At 37.3% G+C, this 19,868-nt stretch overlaps 1 protein-coding gene across 4 annotated transcripts in view; it reads right to left on the minus strand.

Annotated features, from left to right (window-relative positions):
- Nucleotides 1-284: 284 nt before the first annotated feature.
- Nucleotides 285-19,868, minus strand: part of LOC150084525 (protein king tubby 1-like) — a 310,610-nt gene continuing 291,026 nt past the window's right edge. For all 4 annotated transcript variants that reach the window (XM_090375283.1, XM_090375284.1, XM_090375282.1 and 1 more), the window contains 5 exons: nt 15,311-15,425; nt 15,054-15,152; nt 13,620-13,707; nt 12,332-12,415; nt 285-501 (listed from right to left, as the gene is read on the minus strand). In XM_090375283.1, coding sequence (XP_090231409.1) covers nt 368-501; nt 12,332-12,415; nt 13,620-13,707; nt 15,054-15,152; nt 15,311-15,425 — 520 coding nt within the window. In that variant the 3' untranslated portion in view covers nt 285-367. The remainder of the gene's footprint in view (nt 502-12,331; nt 12,416-13,619; nt 13,708-15,053; nt 15,153-15,310; nt 15,426-19,868) is intronic.

The following is a 19,868-nucleotide window of genomic DNA, read 5'->3' on the forward strand; positions in this document are numbered from 1 at the left end:
AAGGTACAATATAATTAAAACAAAGCAAGCTGGGCTATTTTCTCCATCTGGGTGACAAAGTTTATTCTGATTAAATGCTAGAAGGGCAGGGGTTCTCTCTTGGGTAATATAATTTTTTTAAAATCCATTTGGCAGCGCTTCATGAACTTAATACTATTTAGTGAATCAACTATACAGGTTCAGAATCTGATATGTCTGAAGATACTTTTAACATTCCATAACACAATGCTGTTTATTTTCCCCTCTACTTCAAATAAATTTAGCCAGCATAATTAAGTGCAGCATATAAACAGTTTGTCAGTTTATGACCTCAGCTGATGCAGCTGGTATAAAACATATCACAGTAGGCAACATAAAAGTATCAGGTCTATTCACAAGCTAGTTTACTATCAAAACTAGAAAGTGCAACTGAAAAGGCTTGAAGGGCACACATTGGATAGCTGTAGTCCATTGTGAAAATATCATCTGCAACTCTTCCAAACTGCATGACAATGTAATCCACTATTAAAAAAAAAAAAGTAAAAATTAATAAATGTTTATTTTAAGCAGAATAATTCATTACACAAATTAAAGCTGATGTGAAGTTTTTTTTGGCATATATCTTACTACTCTTCTGCTTTATCAGCAACATATGACAAAGAGGTAGATACTAGTAATTATGAAGAAAAAAACTTGTAGTGTACATGCATCACAGCTAGCAGGTTCAAAATCTTGATTACGCTAAGAGTAGAGAGGATTGTTGGAAGACAGGGTTCCTTAGGCAAACTATATATACCTACAGTGCTTTTGTGGAGAACAACTTTTTTTTATCTCTTTCCTCCCAACAGTTGGAAAATTTGTTTAGCAAAATCAGAGTTGATTCCATCTTTGATTTGTGTGTGGACTACACAATAAGTGACCTAACTTGTGTTACAAAAAATGTTCAACAGTCAGTGCAAGGGGTGCTTTGAAACAGTGGTAAGTGTTCATTTAGCTGTTGGGCCCCAAGTAGCCTTAGATTTACTCTGGCTGGTTGATTTCGGCAGCTAGGACCTAAAAAAAAATCTGCAAAGCTGGCATAAGGTAATTTTATCTTTTGATGTTTGGGGTCGTGAGGGAACAGAGAACGTCCACCCCCCCCCCCCCAAGGAAGGCGGAAAGTCCTGTCCAAGTACTAGTCACCTGTAGGTTTCAGTTTTCTGTCACATTCGGCGGCAATTTTTATCAATCTCTATGTACATTTCTGTAGATAGCTATAAGTGTTTTTTGCCTGGTGAATAAATAGGTCTTGGACACACTGGGAGAGCACCACAGGGTGTTTGGAGGCATGTTAATCTTGTTATTAATAACCCTCTGAGGTCTTCATAGTGGTGTCCCTCAATGAAGCCAAACAGCTTCTCCCTGTATGGTCATTTTTGGATACCACCCTTTTGCTGAGTAGGTAATTTTTTAGTAAAGCATTTTTTTTGAGATTCTGGTTACCAGTCCAGAGTAACTTCTTATATATTTCAGATGCAGCTGTAACATCAGGTTGTTATCTAGGATAATGCCCAGATACTTTTGATGGTTAATTTGTGGGGGGGGGTCATCATAGCTGTCGAGTCCCCTTTAGGAGGATTGTTTGACAATATTTTCAGCTGTTTCTTTGATGTCTGAAGGCGTACGCTCCCACGGAACTCCGGTCCGTCGTCAGAACACTTGAACAGAAGGACCCTGGCATGTAGGCCTGCTGCTTCTTAGTGTTTTATAACTATCACATGGAGTAATCTTTCCACTGGGAGCAGTGTGATGGATTCAGATATTCTGGAGTTTTAAATTTGCTTGTATTCATTGGTTTATATTTCTGACCTGGCATATCTGGGTTTTGATATGAGTCAAGAGTGTCTTTGTATTGGGGTCAATGGTGGCAGCTGGTTCAGTAGAGCAAACTGTCCCATCAATTCTATTTTGGCTATAAGGTAGACTGGGATCTTTAATAGAATGTGCAGGTGGACAGTGTTTAAAGGCATGTCTGAACTTCCAGCATTTTGGAACCACCACTCACAATAAATACCCTTGTCTTGTTCCAGGGCAAGTCTCCCTCCCTTTTTGAATTGCTGCCCATCTTCTGTTACCTCAAGATCACAAAACCGGATGTGCATGCAGTGAGTGACTGTGCCAAAATCAGCAGTGAAAGAAACGGCTAATAATGACATTCCTCATTAGATTTGAAACCATTTCCAACAAATTTCACGACATGTTATACTTCATTAAAAGAGAGATGGATAACAACTATGGCATCAAATCGATTTATATACATATAAAATGAAGACAATATGGTTACCATATCTGTACAAATTCTGAGGTTTATACAGCATCAGCAAAAAAAACCTGGTCACTCCAAATGTTTATCTATTTTACGCTGCCCCCAAAGGTTCTTAATCTGAGCAAGCAGAAGTATCCTGTCCAAACCATTCAGGGCTTTATGCAACTTGCAGAACTTAAGCCAATTGGTCCCCGCACGTGGCAGAAAAATAAAAATTTAAATCATTCAAGTCTCCTGTGAAACTCGAAACAATAATTTTTTACATATGTTTAGAAAAATTTATTAGCTTTTTTCAATTCATAATATGTGGAAAATTTTGGCCATTATATAGGACAGGGGTTTGCATGGAAAGTTCACTAATAAATGAGCAATTTTAGTCAACCCAGCGACTGATGCCACGCTTATAGAGATAGTTGTTAAATATATTCACACTAGATTTGGCTTTCTTTATCTGAAACAAAAAACTACAAGGACTAGGAATGAGTTATTACTATTCTGAATAGTGGACCTTTGATTCTCGTGTATGGCATTATGAAACTGACCAGTGTATTGGGAGGGACACATGGCGGAATAAGAAATGACCAAGCAGAGTAAAGCCTCTACTTCGGTCACTCCAAAGCATTAAGTTTATGGGTTTCAGCTTCATTTGTCATTTTCACATCAACATTCTACCCTTGTCTATTGCTTTGTTTCTATACAGGCCCTGGACTTTATAACCGATTTGTGTTGGGAGAATTTGTTGCAATGTTACTTGAAGGGGAAACAAAAAAATTCAGCCAATTGCAGAGAAAGAGGCTGAAGATGTAAGTAAATTTATTATTCCCATATTATGAATGACCCACATCAAACATCCAGTTTTTATACTAATATTTTTTACTCATTGCTGTAGATTTATTTACTTTACTGAAAGATATAATATGAATATCAAAAAGTTATTTTTCTTTCTGCACCTCTGAATAGAGAAGTGTGCACATGCCAACTTTTTAGTGATTCTGTGTGATAAGTGAATTTATTATTCCAGTTTACACGTTGGCGATCGGCAAACATTGTATAGTTTGTAATAATAATATACAGTATATTGCTGTTGTTTTTTTTTTAGTGAAAATTTGTTGCTGGATCAGAGAAACATATAATATGAATTTGCCAATCACTCAGAATGCATTGTGCATTACGGGTAGTTGATCATTTGTAAATTTTGTTTTTCAGACAGCAGGGTAAGTAAGGACTTCAATAATATGCAATGCTATAGCACCACGTTTCGTGGATGATTTAGGAAATAGAAAGTAATGACATTAGTGATATAAAAATGTTGAGAAGTATAATACGGTACTATTTGATTTTTGGTAACTTTTCTTGAGATAATTGAACTCAATGAAGAAATATGTAAATCTTTGAAAACATTGCTAAGAGTTGCACCGACAATGCATCCATATTAAGAAATTAAAGGATAACATTACCTGTTCAACAGGCTAAATATAAGCTTTGGAGTTTGTCATTCGACCCATGTAAGAAAATTTTTACTAATTTGTCTGTTGCCTTATAATTTCTTTTTTCAATAAAAAAAAAATATATATAATAATACAAGCATGCTGCACTAGAAAAAGAATTCCAAAGTTGTTTTCTCCTCCCCACCCCGGGAAGGAGAAACATGAGCTTTTCATTCTTTCCAGCACAAACTAAATCTTTAGTTAGTGAACAATATCCAAGTGACATCACTAATTATCCAGGCATAATAACAATGGATATGAAGAGGATTGTTGTTATGTCAAGGAATTACATTATCTTACAATGTGAACCTAACAGGTCGTTTTTCAGAAAGATATTACAAAACAGTGGACAGAATTCCGGATGAATAAAGGATTGGCAAAATATATCCAAGGAAAGTTTGCTATGTTACGGATGGCTTATTAAAATTCAATCACATTAAGAGTTTGAAAGATACATTACATGCAATGGAATATGAGACAAGTGTTAAATCTGCCGTTGTGGCACATCAAAATGTTTGAATTTGCAGAACATATGGATATGTCTCAGCTAAGATGTAGAATGAAGTAAGAAAATAAAAGGACAAACTTGTATATTAATGCTACTGACATAACTCTTTCAAATTGGATTTAATACAATGGTATATGAGGGAAAACCATTGTTATGCTTGGAAATAAAAAAAAAAAAATCATAAGTCTACAATTGATACTCCTTGTTAGGATGTTTATACCCCCTGCTGTTTGAAACAGTGGCAAGGGGATAACACCTAAGACTAACATATTCTATAGTATACTGAGCCAGATATCCTCTCTCTCAGGGAAATTCAGAAAAAAATATTTTTTTCTGGCTGGTGCAGCATAAGCCTCAGGCTTCCTTGCAAAACATGGCTAATCAGAACAGTTCAACAATATATTGTGCAAGTGTATGAGTGCCGACCTGTCAGGTGTAGTTACAATAGAACAACTATTTATTTAGTTAAAACAGATAAAAATTTTCTAGTCAGACCTGATTAAACATTATATTTGCTTGTGAATATCTACAAAAACAAAGTTAATAACTCCATATTTAGAAAATTTATCAGTTATTATTAACTTTACTTTATGTAGAGTGCAGATATTCACTGCTAATATGTATATATAGCTGTAAATTTCAATATTTTGCTTTTTGGTGGTGTAAATCAACATAACCTTTAAGTGGTTGTATTGAAAGAATAATCCAGTGCCAAGAGGAAGAAAAGTATGTTTTCTCAATCTATATAAGTGACACTAAACCTAGAATTGCCATCCTTGCGGGTGGTTGGTTGGTGGAACAGACTTCCATCCCTTGTGGTGGAGGTTGATAGCCTAAATAAGTTTAAGGCTCAGCTGGACAGGTATTTTGAACGAACAGAGGGGGGAAGTGGGTTTTTTTTTTTTTTGGCTGATGCTGCATAAGCTTGCTTTCTTGCATCAAATGCCTCTACTAATGCTAATCCTCCCGGAATTTTATTTTTTTGTGCAGTTGGGGCATAATTTTTTTTCTAGTTATACTGCAAATTCCTGGAACCGTGAAAAAAAAATTCTGATGTATAAAGTTTGGATTCAATTTAAAATGTAGTTCTATTCAATAAAAGAACTTACATTTGAGGTTTTTAAATTATGGTGATGAAAATTTAATAAATTAATGCAAAACAACATGGTGCTCTAGATAGGTATTTGTAATGTGGAAGAAAGGTATCAGAAGGTGAATCACTAGCTAACCAGGTCAGTCTGTGAAGGTAGCAGATATTGATGGCCATATGGAGGAAATGGAAGCACTGAAACCAATTCTTCGAAAATCCTCTCGCAACTAATAAAAGAGCCACTGAATTTTTCAAGGGAGCACTGCTAACACTCTACATCCTTCCTAAAATGAGGCCTCAAGGTACTTGACAATCACCTCCTTGTCTTTTTCATTCTCCAATCTAGTGTCATGGACATTAAGCCTGATATATCTTCATCAATAAATACACCAAACCTTAGGGAACTGTGCTAGTATCTAATCCAATTGGTCAGGCAAGACTTCAATAATTTTTCCTCCACTTTGTGCTCAGTTATCACAAAATCATTTAGCTCCCTGTTAGAGTTTAATAAACTTCTGGCATTCCCTACTTGAATGGGATCATCAATAGTTGGACTAATCTTATTCCTTCTAGAGTTTACATAAGTGAAGAACTCTTTGCCAAATATTTCTTTTAATCTGCCTGACTTGATTACAGACTAATTTATATGCATCCCATGAACGCTCCAAGGTTTATTTTGAAAGTAATTAATACCTCCTGGCCGTAGATTTACCATTGTTATATGATACAATGTGTACCCCGAACTAAATGGCGAGTATATTAGAAATCATGGGTGGGGGGGGGGTGTGCTTTAGCATTAGTAGAGGCATTTGATGTAAGCTTATGCAGCATCAGCCAAAAATAAATAACCCCTCCACCCCTCTGAAATGGTTATTTATTATAACCACTCTCTGTCTTCTCCCCCTCAACGACCCCTTTATCCAATGCCAATTTGTGCAACAGTATCCAATCAAATTGGTCAGGCAAGACTTCCCCTTAACAAAACCATGCTGTGTCAGAGCTATAACTGAAGTCTTGTCTAGATGATCCTGCAGTGCTCCTTTAACCAGTGCCTCCATTGATTTTCCGGGAACAGAAGTTAAACTCACAGGTCTATAATTACTTGTGTCAGCCTTTGTGAATTGGGGTCACATTTGCACATCTCTAGTCCATGGGGGCCTCCTTTAATATAACTGGATAGATCCCTTTCTTGTGTTTATCTTCAATAATTTCTCCTCCACTTTACTCTCAGTTATTACAAGATTCTCTAGCTTACTGCCAGAGTTGAATACACCTCTGGCGCTCCTCATGTGTGAATGTCGATGCAAAATATTCATTTAGTTTGTTAGCTACCTGAGCAGGATCATCAACAGTTGGACCAATCTGATTCATCCCCTTCCTTCTAGAGTGTACATAAGTAAAGAACTCTTTGTGTTAATTTGTATGTATCCCATGCATTTTTCTTCTCTGCCATATGCCTCATTAGTTCATCTGACATCCATTTAGGTCTAAACCTTGAACAATATTTCTTAATTGGTATGTAAAGCCTAGTAGCTTCCCATTTTGAATTTGCTGTTGGTAACATCATCAGTTGATCCCACTGTATAGAATTTAAATACTGTCTCAGTTACCTCTTTGAGTAAATCCCACTTCAGAACACTGTGATCACTGCCACCTAGTGGTTCATTTATCTGCAGATTCTTAATGCATGGATAATCAAATCAAGAGTATTACTCCCTCTAGTTGCCTCCCGAACATGCTGATGTAAAAAAACAATCATCCAATAAATCCACAAAAGCCTTGCTAGTGTGTGAGTGACCAACCCACAAATTCCCCCATTATAAGACTCTCTGATTTACTGGCCCACTCTATTTCTCTGTACAGTTTCTCATTAGGTCTATAGCACTGTCCAGCAATGTCGACTGGCTTCACTTCCTTGGATTTTATGTGTTTCTTAACTAATAGCATAACCCCCTCCTTTCTGTAGACGTTGTACTCCCCAAATTCCAGTTCTGCATTCCTTATATCTGTGTGACACCACATCTCTGAAATCCCAACAATATCTGCCTTTGATGTTTTGAGCAATACCTCAAATGTGTTTACTTGTACCCCAATGATTCCCAGCAGTCTCTGAAATATCCTGCTGCTCATTCCAATAGAAGCAGTGCAAGAATCACTTTCTCTTCTGCCAGTGGCTACTGTTAATCTATTAGTCCTTGTATCCCCCACACCTAACACTGCCTCGATAGCGTCATCAAACATTCTTGCACCCTTTCTATTTAAGTATATCCCATTCCTGTAGAAGCAGTCTCTCCTGTTAACAAGTACAGACCAGTCTGAAAAAAATTCGAGCCCTGCTGAATTGATCGACAGGGCTCTCATCATATACTCCCTCCTATTGTGTCTGGGCAGAATTACTTAACAAAGTACAGGTCAATGTTAAAAAAAGCCATGAGTTAGGATTGAATTTGAAAGTGTCTGCAATTTTGCCCAGACACAATAGGAGGGAGTATATGATGAGAGATTGTGCAAGAATATTTGCTGATGCTATTGAGGTGGGATGGGATACACAGATTAACAGTAGCTGCTGGCAGAGGTGAAAGTCAAAGTGATTTTTGCACTGCTTCTATTGAAATGCAATTGAGCAGCAGCCTGGGAATTTCCAGGACTGCTGTGTGAGTATAGTTAATAAATTTGGTGAGCTTGAAGTGCTAGTCAAGACATCAAAGGAAGGGTCTGATGAGCAATAGTGTGGGTTTGTCACTCACACAACAGCATGTTCGGGAGGCAACTAGAGGGAGTGATACTCTTGATCTGATTCTTCATGCATTAAGAATGTGCAGATAAAGGGACCAATTAAGATTTAGGCTTAAATGGGTGGCAGAGAAGAAAAATGCATGGGATATAAAGAGCTCTTTACTTATGTAAACTCTAGAAAGAAGGGGATGAATCAGATAGCTAACGAACTAAATCAATATTGGGGAATGCCAGAGGTGTATTGTAAGCTAGATAATCTTGTTAAGTGGAGTTTCCCCCCCCCCAGGATCTAAAAAAAAGTTGGGCTGGGGGGGGGGCTGATTCTATAGAATTTAAAAACTGTCTGAGCCCTCTGTAGTCACCTTTACAAAACCCTGCATTGTCTTGCTAGCGGCACTTTAGCTTCTGTATATCATTCCCCGGCGTCTCCATAGCCAGGTGGGAAGGAGCAGCAGTGCATACCACACGCTTCTTGATTAGACCGGGGTTCGAGCCCGTCACCACCAAATACATAGGATGCGGAAAGGTCAGGAAATGGCCACCGCATATTCCGGTGCAATATGGCCTTAGTTGCTAATGCTCCTAAAAACCAAACAACATATCATTTCCCCCCCCCCCAAACTGGGAAAAAAAATTCTACCCTATGAGTCGGGCTGAATTGCAGAAACTTTCAAATTTAACCCTAACTCACGACTTTTTTTTTCAGCATGTACTTGTTAAGTAAATCTGCAGATCTCTTAAGGTCGGTCATTAGTGGGACCAGCACATCCTCCTTGGCTAGACAAGTCTGCAAACATTTCGTGGATGTGTGAGAGAATCAGCCCCTCTGGGTCATGATAGTGAATGGGAACCTGTCAACAATAAATATTTATGTATAGCACAAGGTCAGAAATCATCTCCAACAAGTTTCACATTGGCTTATGCAGCATCAGCCAAAAAAAACCCCTCCATTCTAAATGCCTGTTTAGCTATATAGAGTGGAATTCTTAGAGCTGATCGTGATCGAGCAACTCTAAAACATTTACTATACATGGCAATGCAAATTGCCTTTAAATCAGTAGGAATAACAGCTAAGATTGCTCCAGAATTATGGTATTCACTACCTACCAGATGTACTTAAAATTATAGAATCAAGATTTGTTACTAATTTATGTCTGCCAGGGATTCAACTATTTTTAAGAATTAGTGATGTAAACGCTGTGGTTGCACAAAATTAATACCAGTGATATCATTCTGAAGAACAATTGGCAAGTATGTGTGGATGTACACAATTTCCTTTAGTTTGGTTCCTGCAGGGGGACTAAGAACCAGTAGAAAAAGGGGTTACATTCCAAAAATACTTAATTTTTTTATAGTGATACCTTCTGCAGACTTTGAAATCACAAGTTGAATAACTGTTAGACCAAGAGTTTCAGGATCTCTCAATAATCAGGCGGAATCTATTTGCTGATAAATAGCTAATGCAGTGTCTTGGGATATTAAAAACGACGCCTCTTTAAAACTCTTCGGTCTACCCAAAATAAACCATTCAATTGTAGCGAATCCGTGGAATAAGATCATAAAACTGTTTTAATACAATAAGAGAGTGAGTGTACAGATCAATAATGCTTTTTTTCCCCATCGCCCTAGTTCAACAAAGCCAGAACATCTCCGCTTTCATGCCCACAATGATTCTATCACTGTGACAGAGAGTGGAAAATCCAGGGTCAAAACGATGTTAAGGGAAGGTTCTGCAGTCGTGTTTCGCTCCAGCCTAAAGAACGGCCGAGGAGGAAGCAAGAGATTTAACTGGTAAGCCCTTATCTCATTTGTGCGAATGTAAGCTTAGAATATGACACAAACAGATACCTTTGTGAATTTCTCCCAGAGTAGTTGGTACACAGAATCTTACAGCAAAGTGCTGAGGGGATGAACCTGTTCACATTAGAACGGAAGTAAGACGGCATAAAGGTGATGAGCACATCAAAAGTACTTTGCCCAAGGTTCTCCTGTTCCAACCGTTTTTGTTCTATGTTGAAGTGTTTTGTAAATCTAGAACCAAATAATAAGTCTATTGAAGGAATAGTTCCAGTATGTTGTAAGCAGAAACCTAGAAGCTTATATATACACAAACCCACTAGATGGAATGTAAATCTGTATGCATGTGTTACATAATGTCTCATTCTCTCTGCCGGTAATCAAATACACCAGTTCAAACCCAGGAGGGGTCATTGCAGGGGATCGAGTTGACATCCTGTGTTCACTCAATCTTTTAAACACAACGCGGATTGGGTGCTAGAGCACGGATTTTGTCCTAGCCCGACGATCATGTCATAAGAAAAGTAATATGGCCATATGTTGAGGGGGAGAAAGAGAGATCCCTGCTTTAAATGATATGAAAGAATATTTTCCTGTTAGAAAAATAAATTTACACTGACTTTTTTTTTGTTGTAAAAATGATAAGCAAGTTACAACAAACGCAATGTGGAGTAATCAGTTTCTGAATATTTCACAAATGCAAGGAATGGTAACGTTGAAAATTACATCTAACAGAATACAAAAATACCACATTATACATGGGTTGCAAGATTTCATACAAAGTGGTATATCTATATTGTCAATAAAGGAAATGCAATCTTATTTCAGATAAAAATAATGCAGGCATCCTTGGTCAATGATGTGCAAAAATGCCTCTAGGAGAAGAGGATTACTTCTCCAAGGGGCACTGCTGTGTTACAAAGGATACAGATAAGATTTACCTTCGTCCTATCAAGAACTTCTGTAAGAAAAACAGAAGTTGTTTTGCTTCCCTGCATTGTTATCAATGTTTGTCTTGGAAGCACCGGTCATTGTGAATTGAATTTTAATTCTATTAAACAGCAAAAATAGAAGTGAAGAGTTAGCATTAGTAGAGGCATTTGATGCAAGAAAGCAAGCTTATGCAGCATCAGCCAAAAAAAAAAAAAACCCACTTCCACTACAAGGGATGGAAGCCTGTTCCACCAACCAACCACCCTCTGGCTAAAGGCAAATTTCCGCACGTCTATCCTACATCTGAATTTATGCCCTCTCAGGTGATTATTCTGAGCTAGAGGAAGAATCCCATCAGCATTGAGCATGCTCAAACCATTCAAGGCTTTATTCACCTCGCTGGTGTCTAGTCTCCAGACACTAATTTGCAAAACTTAAGCCTTTCTTCATAAGAGCACCCCTTTGTTCCAGCAGCTCTACATCCTTCTTGAAATGAGGCCTCCTGACCATTGCCTTATAATAACCCACAGAATTTCAGCTGTCGGTATCATTGCAAATTCAGTAAGATCAAGTTTACTGTCCATTTATGATAGATTTCACTAACAGAAAAGCCCAATAAACAGGTGATTGCTAATTGTGACTTCCAAACCACGTGGTATCGTGGGGTGGGTCTCCTGGCCGAAATAACCAGAATCCACTGTATTCAATTCAGTAAAGAAAAATTTTTATGAAATATGATCACTGTTGCAAGAGGAACTGTATATGTATTTTAAAAAAGATACATTAACACTACTTTTGATCTATGCATTTCAGGTGTCGGGCTATCAGAAGTTAAATTGTGAAAGACATGCCATAGGAATTTTAATGCTTTTCGTTTGCTAGTATCTTACCAGAAAAACAGAGCTCCACCAAAAATATTCCTTTGAGTAATGATACAGTTTCAAATAGCATTCATAAAATGTGAGATGAATTATTTGTATTTTTGATACAACGCAATGACATCTATGGAAAAGATATATCTGATGCAATTCCTCACAGTGCACCCTCCATGATAGGTAAAAACAAAGGCCTTGTGTTCATGAATGAAAGATCAAAAGGAAATTATAGGATGCCTTGAAGTCTTTAGATGGTCTTCAATCAGCCATTTGAGGAGATTATTGCTGGGGAGCATTCAGAGTACTTTTTCATTAATGGACAAGACTGTTGTTGGCATCACACTGATAAGATAATAAGTGTAATATGGCTGTTTCAATTTTTTTTACTCCAGGGTATCTTAGTATTAAATTTAAAACTATTCTTGTGAATATACTATGGATTCATTTTAATTCTTTATTTGATATTTAACCAACATCAGGCAAAAAAAAAAAAAGACACAGATACTCATGTTTGAATTTTGGGATGAGTAATCTAAAAACATAATGAGGATTCATATTTCTTTACTGCTCAGTTAAATTCTTGAAATAATAATATATTATATGCAATGGCATTTCACTTACCATCGTTATCATGTACTATTTGGAAGTTCTTCACAGAAGCCTGAGTAACCCTTCCATGGAAATTTAACACATATGATTGACTTTCTGTAGATAAACAATGCAGGTATTATTAATAGTATTCTATTACAACATAATGAATAGTAGAAGAAATATATATGTATATAGTGGTCATTTTGGTAAGGATTCTACACTCTTCCAATAGGAAAAGAGTTATTTTTCAAAGAGGCAAATATTTCTTTGTGTAACTGCTTTTATGAAAGGAAATGATAATGTCTGACCAATTAGCTACTGTGAGGAGGTGGTTTGATTGATGCTGTTTAAGCAAGTGCCTGCACTGTCCTCAAGAAGAACAGCTACTACTGAAAAAAAATGTATTACATACTCCCATATATTGCCTTGTCCCCAGAAGGGTTTGTTAATGCTGACATCAAGTGGTTGGAACTGGGATGCCAAGCCTCTAGGTATGACGGCAGGTTTGCATAAGCCACCTTGTCATGAACATGGAAAATCACTCCTTGAGGAATGTCTTCTTTTGCATTTGAAAATCAGAACAACTGTATAATGGCTCTTGTCGTTACTCTTAACGATGAAATTCAAGGACCTTCTGCTCATAGCTAGCTTTCAGGAATTCCATTCACTACTGTGGGAAATACGGTTGGAACAGTAAATCAGGGGGATTTGGTCACTAGCAATACACTTACAGTTTTTAAAAGCATGCCAGAAATTGTTTAAAAAAAAAACCTGATGAGCAGCTTTCCGTCTCCCAATTCACAAAGTGTGACCTGAGACCCAGTGCTCAATCTGTATATATTGATGAAGGGAGAAAAAATTTAATTTTATGTGCCATTTGCATTTAGTTTTCTAAATCTATTTCAAGATTACTGTTGATATGAGTTCATTAATAATCTCAAGGACCAATATGTTTCATTCCTTTATTTCTAGTCTTATCTTAACATAAGCTTTAGTGGTAAGACAAAAAAAAAATTCCACCACTCAGTGCTATATGAACCTTGGTGGGGCAACTCAAATTTAAACAGCACAGTTCAGAAAAGATCATCCTTTATCAAATACAGTCTGTGGATAGATCCCAGACCTTTTTTTTGTGTTTAGCTTTAATGTTTGCCAACAGTGAAAACACTCGCATGCTATTTGTTTGTATACTCATTTTCAATGAAGAGCATAATTTTGACTTTAATATGTTCCTAGCATTATATTACCATAATGTAAAGTGGACAATATATGCCAACTAACAAAAGCATACCATTATATTTCTTTATAGACTACATACCTTCATTCCAAACTGGAGTTTTATTGTGAAGTTCTAAGATATTTTCCATGTTTTTATTTCTCCACCTTTCCAGCAGTGTTTCATGTTCCTGAATAACAAAAGAAAAATTCCCTTTAGTTAACTGAGTTATCCTAATGGTTCTGAGAGTAAAGTGTCATTTCTCAGCAAGGTTAGAATTATTTTTCTTTTAACTCACAGGTACATAAAGTACTATTATTTTCAGAGAACCCTCAAGAATTAGCTACAACTTTATGCTATCTGCACACAAAACTTTAAAGGTTGTTATTATACTGCTTGAGAGAATCATATTCTTATCTTGCTGGTGAATTTTTTATTTTTACAATACTGGAGCCAGTATTTTCTATTCAAATTGGGATTGTCACTAGTAACTAAGCAGTCTCATCCATCAAACCACCACTGTTGCTTCTGCACCCATGACAAAATGGGAGAAGTCTTTTATAATTCCATAGCCTTCTTGATACTGGTGAACAAAAGTATTGTTCACCTATGGATAACTTCTTCAGTAATATGGCAGTCAGCACTGTGTATCAAAACACATCTTGTATTGGAAATGATTGCCTCTTTCTTTAGTATTTTCATATTCAAGATGGGTTTTGGCATGTCATTTCTAGGCTATGAAAACACTCCTGTACCAACATGAATGAAAATTTGTATTCCTGTTGATGGGAAAACTATGTGTAGGATTCATTTGATGAGACTGTGAAAAGTGTCCACATAGTCACAGATATTTATTTCTGCCCTGATGTGGGCATTAATTATTTTTTCCACGAGTGTAGTGGATCTTTTCATTATTTTGGAATTTCCAAAATGAGATGGGGAGGCAAAACCACCATGTACTGTGTATATTTTCTGCTGCCAAGAGAGACACATCAAAAGCTAAAGTAGATCCTGTAGGAAAATGCATGATTTCTCCATAATGGATAGTGACTTATTCTGCAATGCCTCAAGGTTTGTTTTTGGCGAATATTGTTGATTATCAATGTTATACCTCTGCACAAATGTAAGCATTATTTGGGCTTAGTAGAACCTGAAAAGCCGAGTGGGTAAAGTACCTGCCCGGCAACCCAAAGGTCGTGGGTTTGATTCCCGCCTCGGGCTTGGATCAAAGTACTGCAAAAACCTTGGGAGGTGCAATATGGCCAATGTGCCAACAACTACCAAATCAAAAAAAAAGAACCTGAAGATGGTAATTGAAAAAATTTTTTTTTTCAGAGGAGCACATAAACGGTTTGGAATTTAATAGCCATCGACAAGGATTGTTTCTGATGTAATTCATATATTTTTCTCTTCCCTAATAACATGCATGTGATTTGGGGGAGGGGATGTCCATTAGGACAGACCTGCAAACTGTATGGTTATCCATGAAATTGAATCATAACTAGAGTGGGGCAAAGATATTTTTATAATACCTACCAAAACTGGCCTAATCTCTACCCTCTTCTGATCTGCTGTCATAGCTGGCAAAATAACAGTCATTTTTCTGGGTCCTTTAAATCCTAAAACATTTGTTTCCTGGAAGAAGAGTTTTAGAAATATATAATAAAGCCAGCTTTAATAATTAAAAAGCAGTTCTATTACAATAGGTTACTATGAGATTCTGAAAGCAAGGTAGCTAGATCATAAAACTAACACCATCTCTCCCTAAGATAACAGATTAAAAATTTACTTACATAAACTACAGCAGATACTTCACACCTAGTACCAGTTTGTTCTGAAAGGATACTGGACTTCTTTGGGTTTTCTCCAGAATCATACAGGGTGAAAGCGGTACCAAGTAAATTAGACCTGAAATGGCCGTACAGAAAACAAATGTGTTTTACTTAATGGATAAGGTTAACAATGAACTTATTTGTAAACAGATAGTCAAGCCAGTGGAACAGCAGAATTATTACCAAAATTCACAACTTTTGGGGGGGGGGGGCAGATGGAAACCCAAAATCCCTCCTATCAATGGACCTTTAATATGTTAAAGAAACCAGTCCTTTATATTCATGCTTTATCTATAATGTGTAATCTAGCAAACTCTCTTACACATTTCAGTTATAATGAAATGAAATTGCATAAATAAATTTAGAAGATTCAAAACAAGTGGATGGCAATAGATAGTTAAATTTATTACCTTATATATGTATTGAAATCATGTGGGGGGATGTCTTTGAGTGTGAGGAAATCAGGTGCTTATATGGGACAAAGGTGATATTTTAAAATTGTGCAAGGCTCAAGGGGTAGAATTTTTCTCAGCCAGGTCTGTGCTTGTTAACAGAACAAGTAAATACATGGGCGGTATTAGGGTAGCTAAGAATAGGAACATGTATACTTATGTTGGTCACTAGCAAGATTGTTGTGTAAAGGAACCACTAGGTGACAGTTTTTAAATTCTCTGCAGAAAGCATTCATCTTGTAAGCTACTAGACTTTTCATACCAACTAATAAATATTGTTCAAGGTTTAAGCCTATGATAGATATAAGCTGATTTGTAATGAAGACACAAAGAGTTCTTTACTCTAGAAGGAAGGGATGATCCTGCTCAGGTAACTAACAAACTACACGAGGAGAATGACAGAGTTGTATTAAAAATTCTAGCAGTGAGCTACATGATTTCGTAATAATTGAGACCAAACATAAGAAAGGCTGCTCCAATTTGTGCAGCCCTCCAGGTTCTGTTGTTAATGGACCCAGATCTAGGAGAGGTGACAACTGAAGTTTACATTTGTCAATGTTAAAGTACTGCATACAGGAAGCAGTAACATGCATCATATGCTAATATCCTAGCTTTTATAACTGATTAACACTGTGGGCAGGAGCAGCAGTGCGTAGCACACGCTTCTTGATTAGACCACCGCATATGGCCTTAGTTGCTTATGCTCCTAAAAACCAAACAACAATGTGAATAAGTTTAAACTGCTTTTCCCCACAGGTTACATTCAACAATACCTCTGAGCATTGAAGTTCAATATATGGAAATATTGAAATACATTAGTAATTACAGATTCAATATTGAATTGTTTTACTCCGCCCTTATGTGCTTAAGGTTAAAAAGACAAACAGATATTTCTTAAATGACTTCCAAGTTGGGGCACTGTTCATAAATAGGCAACAATGAATGACTCAGTGATGTAGGTGTGTGATTGCATGCATAAAGGAATACCTTTTTTCCAGTGCAGGGTAAATTTAAAAAAAAGTACCGAAGGGGTAACTATAGCCCAGTGGGTGAGAGATACATCCTAATGTGAATTCACTATAATAAATTTTTAAACTCACCCCCCCCCTTGTTTCTAATTTGTAATAATCTTACTAAATCCACAGAAGGACATGAGTTGATATTTGAAGTTCAGAAAATCCAAAATTTTCTGTACCAACTTTTATTGCATAAGACAGTCTGTGTGGGAACCTCATAGTTATGTGAAAGATGGCTTCTAAGTTTATCCGTTTGATAAATGAGAAAAATTCTGTGGGGTTGGCATTAGTACAGGCATGTGATGCCGCAGTAGGCTATCAACTTCCACACAGGTGCCTAGTCTCCAGACACTGTAATTTGCTAAATTTAAGCCTTTGTTCCCCGGGTGTGGCTGGATAATTACCCCAGGGTTGCTGCTTTCCATATGTAAATCTTAAACTTCATTTTCCACTTCTCTGCTCAACTTTTCTAGCAGCAGCGTAGTGTCCTTTGTGACTACATCTCCAGTCCAAAGAAGCTCTCATAATTATGGTTAAGGGTGTGTTTATTTTGAACAATTTCTCCTCAGTTGATGCAAAATACTCATTTTGTTTGTTAGCCACCTGAGCAGGACCAATCTGATTCATCCCTTTCCTTCTAGAGTTTACCTATGTAAAGAACACTTTGCATCCTTTGCCAAAAATTTCTCATAATCTTCTTTGTGACTTGGTTACAGAGTAGCTTACAAGATAAATATTTTGAATTTGCTGTTGGTCCCACCGTAGTCGCCTTCCCTCATTGAGTAAATCTTAATGCATGAAGAATCACTCCCACAAAAGCCTTGCTAGTGTGTGAGTGACCAACCTACCTGGGAAATTAAAATTCAGTGATCTTGACTGGCTTCACCAACAAGAATGGTGTGAGGAGTATGGAGTTGTTGTATATTGATATTTGCAAGGAGATGTGCATTTCACTAAGTGTAGGCATAATTCAGAAGTAACACCTTTCTTCTGAGACAGAGTGGGGCTTCTATGTCCTATATAACCTGAAGGCAGAATGTTGAATAGGTGCAAGTAGTCCGCAGATATTTGACATGTTCTGAGAAGGTGAAGATTTCATGACTGTTATAGGATGATTTGTTAAGTGTAGCTCTGGGTCAGGCTGCATCTTTTGCTTGTTACAAAAATGAATGATAGTTAATATTCTGTGAACTGCAGGAAACAGTCATCGGCATAGAGATATGTGTTTATAGGGTCGGGCATGTTATTTATTCTTATTGTGAACCTTGTGGGACTCCTTCTTGGAGAGTTTTTACCAATCATCAATATTGTAGCTGAAAGAATTGTGAGGACAGCTGCCTAGGGGTGAAATATACAAACCTATGATTCTTATTTCTTTCTGTTTGCAAATGACTGCTCATATATTGAGTTGGGTTGTACACTGTTTTATTTTCCTCAACTGAATTTGCAAGTTTCACCCAAGAGTCTCTTGTTGGTGACTCTGTCAAAGGATACATGATAAGTGACTTTCTGATCCTGCAGTTCATGGGTTTGCTTTACCACCCAGGTTTCCAATTGACTGTTAGTCAGAGATATGAAAAACAATGGTTTCGTCGTGGAGTTAAGTTCACCAATTCATATGGATACTGGCCCCGGGTGCCGAGCGTTTACTCAGAGCCAAAGTTCTTATTTAGTTTAAAAAGTTTTTTTTACATTGTCTTTAATTAATAACTTAGTCTTACAAATTGTAAGCAAGTTTTAAGAAAGGAAATCCACCTTTCTTTTTAAACTAACATACTAACCCTTATACTGCTTGGTCACTCTAGCGGCACTGCTCCTGCCTCCCCGTGGCGGGGCCAGTAACCTGGGAGAAGAAATCCACTCTCCCAAGCCTGAAAGGAGCAAAGATGGAAAACAGTTCATTTCCACCTTTAGAGCCATCGAGCTCAAGACTAGCAAATAAAAGTGACAATGACTATTCTCAAGCAAAGAGGTTGAAAACAACACCTAAAGAGAAGATACCAGCCTTCCTCATCTTGCACTCTATCAGATCATCACCTTTTCTAGTTCACCTAAATCAGTAAGGCGACCTTCTAATAGAAACAACTCAACATTCTGTAAAGCTATTAAAGCTCAAAGGGAGTAATAACAGAATGGGACTGATTACACTCGTTCCAACAAGAAGCATAATTGCCGTGTCCGACCATACATTCCGAATCCCAAAAATATGGACACTGCATGTCGAGGTGAGGCAGTATGTCCCATCTGCGGGTCAAAAGACCATAACCAATCTGATTATGCCACTACCACCCAGCTTTCTCAAAAACATGTGAATTATGGAAGCAAGGAAAAAAAATTCAAAAATATAAAGTAGAGAAGAAAGTGACGTACACAGAGGCAAAGCAAACATATGCCGCAGCAACCCAATCTTCACCGGCTGTAGGGATCCAAATATCAATTGCAAACTGGGCACGTTCGTTGCTTTCTGTTTCAAAACAGTCTCCTACACAAAAAACAAGTGAACAGTCCAACGGAGGCCTCCTCAACCAAAAAACCGCAAAGGACATTGATGAACATCACGAAGCAGGAGATGGATGTGACGTGACCCGACCCGTTTTTCCTAGGAAAGACAAAGCAAAAACTGATCGATACAAGCAAGCTGCCACTAAAAAACAGTCAGAATGGAAAAAATCCTTCAGAGGATTGGTATGAACCAGCTGGCATAGCCTTACAGGAAACTCTTCTAAATTCACGAGTGTCCTTCCGTCAAAAATTATACCATCTTTAGACAAGATAGGAGCATTGACACGCAAGCTCATGGAGGGGTGGCTATCATTGTCAGAAATAACATTCCATCCAAGCATGTATCCTTTCAGACTCCTTTTGAAATAGTGGCAGTGTGCATTGAAATTGGTATCACCATTACAATAGCCTCTATATATATCTCCTCAGATGATTTAGAAAAGCTAGTAGATCATCTGCTTACTGGGTGACTTTAATGCTCATCATCCTCTATGGGGATCGCCAAAAATTGACAAAAGGGGTAAAATAATAGAATTGCTGCTTGATACT

This window comes from Mastigoproctus giganteus, chromosome 6 (genome assembly GCF_048544385.1).
Source record: "Mastigoproctus giganteus isolate SK-2022 chromosome 6, ASM4854438v1, whole genome shotgun sequence".
In the NCBI taxonomy this organism is placed as follows: domain Eukaryota; kingdom Metazoa; phylum Arthropoda; class Arachnida; order Uropygi; family Thelyphonidae; genus Mastigoproctus; species Mastigoproctus giganteus.